We start from the raw sequence: 11,108 nt of genomic DNA, 5'->3' as shown, positions 1-11,108 counted from the left end.
ACACTACTGTGGTGTTGTAAACTAAGCGTCATCTGTCATCATCATTCATCATCTTTTAATTTATTTTACAGTTATATTTATATTAACACTTCATTTTTGTACCTTTGTACAAATTTATCATGTTTATATTTAGAACTAAGTTTTAAAGTATTGGGTTTCAAGAGTTTAGAATACAATACACAAGACTTTTGAAAATGGGATTAAAAATTTTATTCGTTCTATTTTTGTGTACTTGGTTTGTTCACGCCGATTTACAGAATGTAAGCGACGAAGAGTTACTTTCATTAATTAAAGAAAAAGAGAAGCTTATTGTGTTATTTTGTAAGTACATAAAACTTTATTTTCAATCAATTTTAATAAGTAACCAAAGACCCTAGATATTAGGTTAATTCTCTTTAACAACAATAATCGTAAAAATAATTACGACTTTCATTGCAATGTAAAGTAATTACTTGTCCTCTTTTCCTTGCTTTAAAACGTAAAAAAAAAAAATCTATTTAAACTTTCAAGTCTTAAGATCTCTCATTCCTACCTTTTTTGTTTCAGCAAAAGCAAATTGTCCTTTGTGTGATAAATTTGATCAACAGTTAGAGAGTTTAAATGTAGACTTTAAAAAGCACCTTGATGCTTTGACAGTGAAAACAGAAAATAGTCACTTGGTACGTTTGTACAGTCCTAGTAAAGAACCCGCTGTGGTATTCTTTAGACATGGTGTTCCTTTGTTATACAGCGGTATGTAGTTGCTTATTTTGAATATTATAAAATTACCTTTGAAATATATATCATATTTGCAAAATAAGTATATCTTAAACAGGATATTTAAGTGTTCAGTTGTTTTTTTATAAAATACATATATAATTACAGGAGAACCAGATGAAAATGAAATATATGGGTTCTTTGAAAAGAATCAGTCTCCTGCTGTCAAAGAGCTTACTGATAAAATATTTGAGCATATGACTCAAGCAGCTACCGGAGCAACTACTGGTGATTGGTTTGTCATGTTGTAAGTCATGTTTAATTTCTTTTAAATAAATGTCCTTATTGGAAAAAAAAAATCTACAGCACCTTATGAAGTGTAACTATTACAGATATACTTAAAAAAAATATCTTAGGCTTCTTTTAAAATTTATACCGGTGTTAGTAATCCTTGCTACAGTTCTTTGCAAGTTATAAATCTTTATTTCTCACCAATCCCACGCCTGCCTGGTTTTCTGTAGTCCCTAGGAGGTCTATATTATGTTAGTAGACAATCAAGATATAACCATTAGTTTCACAAGAATCACTTCTCTTTACATCTTTTTAACATGTGTGTTTCTACATACGCAGAGTGAATGCCGCACACCGCACCACACACAACATTTGCACCATTACAATTTAGTATTAACAAACTTAATAAAATAGTAAAATGTCAGGTAAAAATGTAAAACTGGATGAACAAAGTCTCCGACCAAAACATGTCGGGGGATCACGGGGAAAAAAAAAAACATGTGTGTTTTAAAATAATGCATAATTGTTTCAGTTATGGTGCTTCATGTGTGGAGTGTCAAAGGTTGCATGCAGTATGGGAGAGTGTGGGTGCTACTTTACGCAACCGCATAAATGTAGCCCGCATAGATGCTAACTTGCCCGGTGTGAATACTGCAAAACGGTTCAAAATCTCCAAGTTGCCATCATTCTTATTGTGAGTGTTTTTTTATGTACCTAACTGCAGATAATTTCTAACATGTGTTTAAATAAATTAAAATATAACTTTCTTTACCTAGTCATCAATATAAGTTTTTGTTTATATTACATTGATATGCATATCTTATTTTGACCAATCATCGGAAAGTTTAAGAAATGATAATGGTATTGTAACATAAATATTGATGTTTACACATTGTTGACCGGTCATGAGTTAACTCTTGATTTTATGGCCGAACGTTGCTGACTGGCCACGATTAGCTCGTGATGCGCTTTTTTTCGCATCGCTGTTTTTTTCTCTGTTGGCTACCATACAGTGCAATTGTTAGTAAAACACAAGCTGTTTCTCTCGCTTATATAACACCCGCCAAATCTTTTGTTGTAAAAAATATTTAATAATCAGAGCTGGGCATTAACTCGTTAATCCGTTAATCGTTAATTAACGAAGTTAACATTTTGCTTAACGGATTAACTTTTAACTTAACTTCAAAAAGTGTTAACGCTTTTGTTAACTTCCGTTAAACTCAATTTCCGTTAATAAAAGTCCGTTAATCGTTAAATTATAAACTTGGAGACGTGCTGTCATTTTGTTTAAATTACGCGCCACGCCACGCTCGTAAGTTCAAATATGCTGGGCGACTGTCGGCGACTCGAATGGTGAACGAAAGAGTTGATAATTGATATATGTGAAGTTCGCGTGCAAGTGTGATGCATTAGAGCGTCCGGGAAAGACGTAACCAACAGAACAAAATCAAAAGAAGGTTCGAAATAGTATATTTCATTACGAGTATGTAATAGCCCACATTCCGAACGATCTTCGTCCCTGCAATAGGCCACTTTTTGAGCAACTGTATTATAACACTTTTTTACTTGTGCTTTTACTTTAGCTTTTCCAAATTCGTGCGTTCTCTTTCCCAACTGTCAAAATAATGTCTGTTAAAAAATACAGTCGAATTGATAACCTCCTTCTTTTTTAAGTCGGCTAAAAAGAAAAACCAACCACAAAGTTTTTACAAAAAAAAAATCATTGAAGTTTTTATGATTCATGCAAATATTTCTAAAAAGAAGCTCCTAATTTGTTACAATATCAGATTTAATGATTTGATTCAATGAATTAGGTTAGTTTTCATTTTATTTCATCTCATTAAATTTCATTTTCATTTCATATCAATAAAAATAATCTACTGAAGACTTGGTTGTATGGCATAGTTCCCTTTGCCTACCCAGAATGGGTGAAGAAAACAAAAAAAATCTCTGTACACCTAAATCTGTTTTTACACGGTAGATTGGTTCCAGAAGAAGCCGTGTAAAAAAAAACCGTGTAAAAAAAGACATTGATCTGATACAAAAATGGGTGATTTGTTCCTAATCTCTAAAACCTATTAAAATTAGTGAAAAACAAGAATTTTTAAGAAGAAGAATTCATGTTTATTTTATTAAATTTAATGGAAAATCAAATTTGCCTGCAAAAAATTTCTTTACCAAACACGTCTTATTGCATTGACAGTTCACAAAATATTAACACGTTTCAATTGCTCTGACCAGTAAATTTTATTGTATGCACATAAAGGGAATTCCCCTAAATTAGTGCTATTCACATTTGCTTTGACCAGTAAAAATTGTTTGTACGCGCTAAAGGGGAATTCACTTAAATCTTTAAGCTAGTGTTCGCAAACTATCGATACTATCGATGGTTTCAGACTTTTTTCTTTCATAAATACTTTTTTGTGATATGAACATACTTCGCAAAAATTAAATTTGACAAAAAAAATTTAAGTACATAAAATTTCAAATCGTGCTAAATGGAATAAAATCGTGTAAAAAAATTAAAAATATTCAATTTTCAAACCGTGTTATATCAAAACCGTGTACAAAAAGACCGTGTAAAAACAGACTTAGGTGTATTCTTTTTTCTTTATAGTTAGTTGAGTTTATTGTGTTTTTATTATTCTATTAAATTGCTTCATTTTTTCGCAACCTTATCAAAAATAGTTGTTTAGTACACGTGCGAAACTGTCATTACAACTTGTTACAACTGTCAACCCTCACCTTCGGCTGCGCCTCGGCTCGGGTAGACATTTGTTGGAACTCTTTGCAATGTCAGTCTTTCCGCACTCGTAATGAAATATAATAATGCATTCATACTTGTCTCTAATACTAATGTGTATATTCTATAAATGTATAGTCAAATTACTATTTTAAACAAGTGTCGCTACATAAGTGTGAAATTAGTATGTATAATTTTGGTATGGTTAACTGTTAACGATTAACTTTAACTTGCGTTAAATTTTCGAGAATTTAACGCTTTAACGATTAACGAAGTTAATTTTTTAATTAACGAATTAACGATTAACGAAGTTAACTTTTCGATTAACTGTGCCCACCTGTGTTAATAATTATGCAAATTTTAAAAAACGACGATGGAACGTAATTAAGAATTTTTCAATGAATTTTACGCGGATTCTTTATTTGATTGATTTTCAGTAAAATTGCCGGTCAACAATGTGTTAACTAATGTCTTAAAACCCAACCAATCATGAGGCATATATTTTTTAACTAATGTTTTATTGTTTTTGATCTAGATTCCGATTAGGAAAAGTCTACAGATATGATTTACCAAAGAATGATGTTAAATCATTTGTATCATTTGCACAAGATTGGTACAAAAACTCTAAAGCTGAAATTGTGCCTCTTCTAGCATCACCTTTGTAAGTATAGAAATTACATTTTTAGCCATAATCTCAATTTAGCGAATTTTCATTACAAAGTTAGCATTAGAGTTAATGCTAGTAATAAATTTACTAAACTTTCTGTCAATTATTTAATATATTTTCATATATATAACATTAATCTTTGTTACAGTGATGAAGTTGTGGATTGGTCAGTTGATATGTTGAAATTCAGCATTGCTTATGGATTGGATATATTAATAAAATACCCATGGATTTGGCAAATTGGATTAGCTGGATTTGGTTTGGTTGCTATTACAGCGTTAATAGCTCTTGTAAAGGCCAGAAAACCAAAGCCAATGGGTGTTAAAAAAGACAAAAAGAGTAAATAAATGTTGTATATAACTTCTTGCTTTATATGATTCCTATTGATCTCTCTTATTTTTTTAAACAATAGGAAAAAATAATTTGCAAACATTCCTTATAATTTCTAATTTGTATAAGATATCCGTCCTAGCTTTTGAAATGACTTTTTGTCAATGGTGCTTTCATTTATAGGATGATATATATTTTGTAATTTTATATAAAAATAAAATATCTACAAATATCTTCTTTTTTATTTAGTTTTAAATATTATTATTAATTTTGACAACAGCATTTACTGCTACCGTAATCTAAGATTATTATGAAGCATTACTTCTAGTATAATATATGCTATTGAAAAGCACAGTCAAAACCCAGTAAAACACTAATTTTTGGTTTCTGAGACCAAAATACTTGATAAAACATATTTTTATCCCTGTTTTGTCAAAGATAATGAAAGGGATAACAATATATATTGGTCTCAGAAACCAGCAATAAATCACTCCATAATGGTATAATGTTTAATGATTTCTTAAGCATTCTAACATAAGTCAGATTAAGTTAGCTATTAAGTCTAGAATATGTTTGAGTTATTAGTAAGAATTTGAACCAATCTAGGAAGGGGCACTTTGTAGGTTATTTTGCAAGGATGGTGGTTTATTTGATGTAAAATAAAAACAACATTGTATTAAGTATATATTTTAAAATCAGTGTGCATTTTCATAAGTAGTAAATTATCGCAGACCTTTATTAAATTGTGCTAAAAATATTATCTATAATATTTTCTATTATTGTTCTGATCACAAAGTTAATACAAAGAGGTGAAATAAATTTGAATTGAACTGGGAAGTTATTTATACTAGTAAAAGAAACCTTTCTTGATAAAAAAATGTTTAAAGCTATGAAATGTTTAAGAAATACAAGCTTCACACATAGATATTTTTTATATAAGTACCCTTAGTTTTACAGTGTTTTATGTATTCCATAATAAATAACGAAGGAAAAAGTAATATGTTATGCACATTTATATCACTCAAAAAAGTGCTTGTCTAGATAGGTGTAAAGATAATTTTACCTTGTACTTAATGTCACATGTAAATTTCACTAAAATTTAAGATGCAAATAATAAATAAGACTAGAAAGATAATTATATAGTGTCAACTTCAACTTTTATTCTAAAAACTGAGGCAGGGTCAGCTAGTTCACTGCGAACTGCATTTTCAAATTTTCTAAAAATCATTGAAAACTCCATAATATTTTCTGGTTTAGATTCAATCCACATCTTATCAAACTCATAAAATAAATAGCAATAAAACCTGTGAAATAAGTCTATGTTAGGTAAACATCGCTTAGCATTAAACATGTAAGTCTTAGCAGACCCATCTTTTAAAAGATAGTAAGCCATTGATGTTATATTAATACCGACAATTGCAAAAGTATAGCCATAAGTAGGATGGAGTGAATGACTCAGAACATGACTTGATATTTCTGGATACTCAGAAGCAAAAAATAGAAGATTGTCAAGTCCTAACATTCCCATACCACGAAAATCAGTCTTGGGATCATCACCCTAAAAAAAGAGAAAAACAGTCATTACCACAGATGTTAGACGTTGTTTAGCACAGTTATAAGAAAATTAGTTTAACTAACCTGAAATCCTATATGCTGCCATTGTTTAGTTATTCTACTTTCTAGTGGTGTATCAGGCACCAAAAGAGACCATAACTTCAACAGCTTTTCTTCATGCAATTCATTGTTACTATCAAACTGAAGTGTTCGAAGATCCTCCACATCATTAAGTAGACTTCTGTAACTCCAAATTTGTTCTAAACATCGTCTAAAGGAGGAGACAAAGGTTGTATGAAGCTTCGGGTTTATTTTTTTAACCCTCAATATAATCGATATAGAGGGGTCTAAAATATCTCGAAAGTTGGCTGGAACGAACGTTTTCTCTAAAACTGTGGAATCCAAATAGGAAACTACTTCCTTTACATTTTGTGTTCGTGATAGCATTAAAGACTTTTCAATATTGCACGTTCTTGCAGCTCCTGATGTATCTCCATAACAAATTCTTTGTAATTCACACAATCGCGTTGTTTTGCGAAAAAACCATTTGATGAAAGGTCTCAGATACCATTCTAATATCGACCACAGATTTAAAAATATCATTTCTATAGCCACTATTTAACATGCCTTTGTGTCTTTTATGTGAATTTTCAAAATCCGTTGCAAATAATAACAATAAATAAAAAAAGAAATTTATTGCAATTTGAAATTTATTGGAAAAATCAAACGTCAAACTGTAGAGTAAAATCTGTCATAATGACAAAGTTTGTTTTTGATGGCCTGGTTACGAAGCCTTTAATCCAAATAACAATGGCGTAAATAACCATAACCCATAAATCTCCTTAGGTCAAACCAAAGAGCAAACGCGGTCTTACTGAAATGTCCTTCGGCCAAAATACAGCTTTTAAAATCTTGAGCTAAGATAAAAAAATGCAAGATGACAGATTTGTTCAATGGATTTAATTTAAATATAATACATAAAAACTAAGATATGTCATTAAAGGGTGTCCCTTTAGGCAAGGTTTGTTCTATTACATCATAGTATAGGATCATCAACAATACATACCTTAATGCATCACCTCCTTTTGGTTATAACAAAGATTACTTGCTTCGGCATTACATATATGTACTACATTTGGAACGATACAGAGAAGATTAGCATGGCTACTTCGCAAGGATGACACGCAAAAATCATGAAGCGTTCCATATTTTTGCACCGGTGCGTTCCACCAGTGATACCCAGCCGAAGTAGTGACACTAGAGGATGGCCACCTATGATGGGGGTTTTAGTGGGTAAACCCAACATAATCTTGTTCCTCTTAGGATCAGGATAAATTTGTTAGCAATTTCTCCCCGATACAAAAAAAAAAAACAAAAAGAACCTCGGTATTGGCAAATTAAAAATATTTTCCTTGGCGTGAGAGGGCGCTGAGTGACATAATTCGGGGCAGGGCAGGGTTGCGTGGGATTAGTTCCACTAAACCACCTTGGTTGCTAAATTCACGTGCAATAGAAGAGGATTCCGGGATCTCCAAGGAACGCACGGGAACCATAACAAGTCTAAGATTAAATTTCTAGTCGATTCCGAAGTATATGATTCATTCTAAATGAACGCCGAAATCTTACATTTATTTATAGTTAAATAAATTGTATGAACTGTAAAGGATATAACTGTACCTATATACTTTCCATTCCAAATAATAATTTGTCAATTGGTTCCCCTTTGGTTGTTTTAAAAGGTAAATTGAGGGTCAATAATAGACACATATCGTATGGTTAAAATTTGTGTATTATTTGAAAATTGTAATTAATAAATTTTACAATAAAAATATTTACAATGCCGTAATACAAACGTTTGATCGCATTACCTACGAATTTTATTTACAGTGGCGACGCGTGCCAATAAAAATTAAATGAGAACATATTAATTTTAAATTTCACATTGCACCCATTTTTCTTTGGTCACTCGAAACTACATTGCTTAGGCATATTAACGTGGATTATTTAAACAAAAATGTTTTCCGCTATACTCCAATATATCGAAATTTTATGCATAGTTATGTTTTACATAAATAACATAACGAATCCTATTGCAAGCTCTACTTGTCGCATATTTCCTTAGCTCATTTATAATTTATAATAATACATTGCTTTTATAATATTTATATAAAAAAATATATAGACTAGTTTTCAACATACTAGGGTAACCACACTCGTTTTTGATGTTATATGAAAAGCTGATAGAAACAGCGATAATTTGCTGCACTAAATGACAAAATTGTATAACGGAATCTTTCTAAGTATGTGCCGATAACATGATTTAGATACAAAAAAAAGATAGAAACTCAATTATTAAATGTGAAAGTTTGAGAAAACAAATGTAGGTATTGATTCTAAGGATTTTACTGCGTGTATACTATCTCACTAATGTCTTTTCAAGTTTTATCTAAATGATGCTTAATGTACTTATTTTACTTATGCTATGAATTATAATAACGCTCACTGAACCATTTCATTCTGAAAAACACTCTAGTATTGTATTACTCGTGCACAATAACATGAGATGTAGTACCAAAAACGAGAGCATAGGTGAGTGCGTCATAAACCACGCGTGTCATATTTTACTGCTTGTAAATAGTTTCAAGCCAAGGGATAAAAACATATTTACTTTTACAAAGTTTAATTGAGTTTTAAATTTTTTTCTATGTTAACGAAGTTTTCGCTGAGTCAAATAAACAGAAGTTTAGGCATTTAAGGGGCTACACTTCACATAATACTGTCTTATCGGACTTAAATACAGGTCCGAAGGGAATGTTATTGATCAAAAAATTACAATAACTGTCATAAATTAACATTTAGTATGTTTTTCTTTTGAATTCATTTTTTCTAAGGAACCGTGAGCTCAGTACAAACCTATAACTATAATCTAAGAAACCATAGAAAACACGCGTGATTGCATCAGCTTATGCTATAAACGTTAATCACGATATATATTAGGATACGGTAGATGTAAATGAAAATTGTCTTGACTAATGTAACAAATAGTTTTCTTTTCTACTAATATTCAGTGAGATCTAGTTAAATAACTTGCGTTTTTAATAGTGTACTCAATCACTTAAACAATCAGTTAAATATTAGCTCATCGATACGTAATCTACACTAAGGGGCTTTTTTAGTGATCTCTTAATCGAATCTGTGTGAGGTAATACGTCTGAAATATGAATCGGTACATAATAATATATTATCGTTTTAATATATTATATACTAATTTAAAACATAAGCAAAAACGTTTACAAAAGTTTTACAAGGCGTAAAAGCTTTATAATTTTACTTTTGTTAACTTCTTTTATTAAAAATGTAAGCCATACGCTGGAATTAAAACAGTCTATTGTAATTTTATAGAAAATTCAATGGTTAACATTATTTACTACGGGACGGACAGCCAAACAAATTTGATACGAAAATTACGTTTTGTGTCCCTCGCCTAACAATTCACTCAAATGTTCTGAATTAAACAATAATTAAATTGTCTAATAACAAAAAAGTAACAATATTAAGTTATTTAAAATGTTTTATCTTATCAATTTAATAATGTGAATTAAAATAATTACATAAATTCCTAAAATCTTATAATATGAACACTATATAAAAATTTTAAGGCAATTTTTAGGATTCAAAAAATTACTCAAATTAGCTTATGAATTTAAAACAATATACATATAAAAAAAACTGAAAAACATTTCGCCTATGTTATGACTATTTACATTATATTATGTTATATGTATTCATTTTGAAAAAACAGAATTAAACATTTTAACATAATGCCTGGTTTAAATCATGCCAGTACAGTAACAGTATCCTCAATATCAGCGGTGGTATAAAAACTGACGCTAGTACAGTCCATGGCAGGCCAGCGCTACTATCCTACTGTACTTGTATAATGTAAACCAGGCATAAGGTTTTAAAAGGTAAGCAAACTTACCTTCTGTTGTTAACATTCAAAAATGTATCACAAATACATATTCATATTAATTTTGCTATATTTTTTGTCTTTAAGGAGATGTTTATGGTGTATTCATGTATACTTTAACTAGAATAACAATTTAATATAGAACTTAAATATATTTAAGAGAATTTCAACATATTATAGCAATATAATTTTGTTATTTATTTCTTATAAAGCGAATGATATGTTTATAATCTTACTCTCGAATACATAGATAATATATAAAACAACATCGATTAAAGTATATTATCACTTTTTTAACATAAGGGAATGATTTCTATTCTATTAAAGGTAACAATATAATATGATAAACTTTGAAATAGATTCTGAACATAGCTCGTTAAACGTAAGATTTAATAAATAATGTTTGGCGCTGCGCTGGAGCTTCGCTCTACTAGATAATACTTTTTCTGATGATAAAATTTTAAAATAAATCTGAATTAGTTTTAAATTGTTCGATGAATTTATATGACGATTTGTTTTAACATTGTACTTACCATAACATTTTCATTTTGTGAACAATACATGCATTTTTTTGTACTCAAAATAGTTACACTTATAGAATATAAATTTAATTTGAATCTCAAAGTTCTCTTTTATTTCCGCGCAAAGAGATGTTTTTAATATTTTCTATTATAAATGTGAATATTTTTTTGTACTTTATAACTTTACTGACATTCTTCGTACAAAAAGCTAAGCATATAAATACATATTACTTAATATTATATATTAAAGCGGTATATTAGATACGTACACATAAATCACTTAACACAAGTACATAACAAAATCATTGGTACATACATATTCATAATTACGATACA

General features: G+C 29.9%; 2 protein-coding genes and 1 non-coding gene across 3 annotated transcripts; 2 read left to right on the top strand and 1 right to left on the bottom strand.

Moving 5' to 3' along the window:
* Positions 1–53: 53 nt before the first annotated feature.
* On the top strand, positions 54–4,900 carry LOC106720681 (thioredoxin domain-containing protein). The gene is made up of 6 exons (XM_014515426.2): positions 54–321; positions 547–732; positions 865–1,003; positions 1,520–1,681; positions 4,266–4,391; positions 4,546–4,900. Exons 1-6 carry the CDS (start codon positions 195–197, stop codon positions 4,742–4,744), a joined length of 939 nt encoding a protein of 312 aa, XP_014370912.2. The 5' UTR covers positions 54–194; the 3' UTR covers positions 4,745–4,900.
* Positions 4,901–5,763: 863 nt separating this feature from the next.
* LOC106720701 (ELMO domain-containing protein 2) lies at positions 5,764–6,988 on the bottom strand. The gene is made up of 2 exons (XM_014515449.2): positions 6,366–6,988; positions 5,764–6,285 (listed from the first exon to the last, which is right to left on the bottom strand). Exons 1-2 carry the CDS (start codon positions 6,882–6,884, stop codon positions 5,863–5,865), a joined length of 942 nt encoding a protein of 313 aa, XP_014370935.2. The 5' UTR covers positions 6,885–6,988; the 3' UTR covers positions 5,764–5,862.
* A 396-nt stretch (positions 6,989–7,384) lies between these two features.
* On the top strand, positions 7,385–7,494 carry LOC123721213. Its single transcript, XR_006756180.1, has one exon. It is a non-coding gene; the product is annotated as a U6 spliceosomal RNA (small nuclear RNA).
* Positions 7,495–11,108: the final 3,614 nt, after the last annotated feature.

The sequence above is a fragment of the Papilio machaon genome, chromosome 8 (assembly GCF_912999745.1).
Source record: "Papilio machaon chromosome 8, ilPapMach1.1, whole genome shotgun sequence".
Taxonomy (NCBI): Eukaryota; Metazoa; Arthropoda; class Insecta; order Lepidoptera; family Papilionidae; genus Papilio; species Papilio machaon.
Note: the sequence above shows the minus strand (reverse complement) of the source record. Positions and strands in the feature narration are given on the sequence as shown.

Bases quoted from the DNA above. Each gene is read 5' to 3' on its own strand.
- LOC106720681 (XM_014515426.2), top strand. From the start codon at position 195: ATGGGATTAAAAATTTTATTCGTTCTATTTTTGTGTACTTGGTTTGTT. The intron at 322-546 runs GTAAGTACATAA...TTTTTGTTTCAG, and splicing joins GAAGCTTATTGTGTTATTTT to CAAAAGCAAATTGTCCTTTG. The intron at 4,392-4,545 runs GTAAGTATAGAA...TCTTTGTTACAG, and splicing joins CCTCTTCTAGCATCACCTTT to TGATGAAGTTGTGGATTGGT.
- LOC106720701 (XM_014515449.2), bottom strand. From the start codon at position 6,884: ATGATATTTTTAAATCTGTGGTCGATATTAGAATGGTATCTGAGACCT. The intron at 6,286-6,365 runs GTTAGTTAAACT...CTCTTTTTTTAG, and splicing joins GGCAGCATATAGGATTTCAG to GGTGATGATCCCAAGACTGA.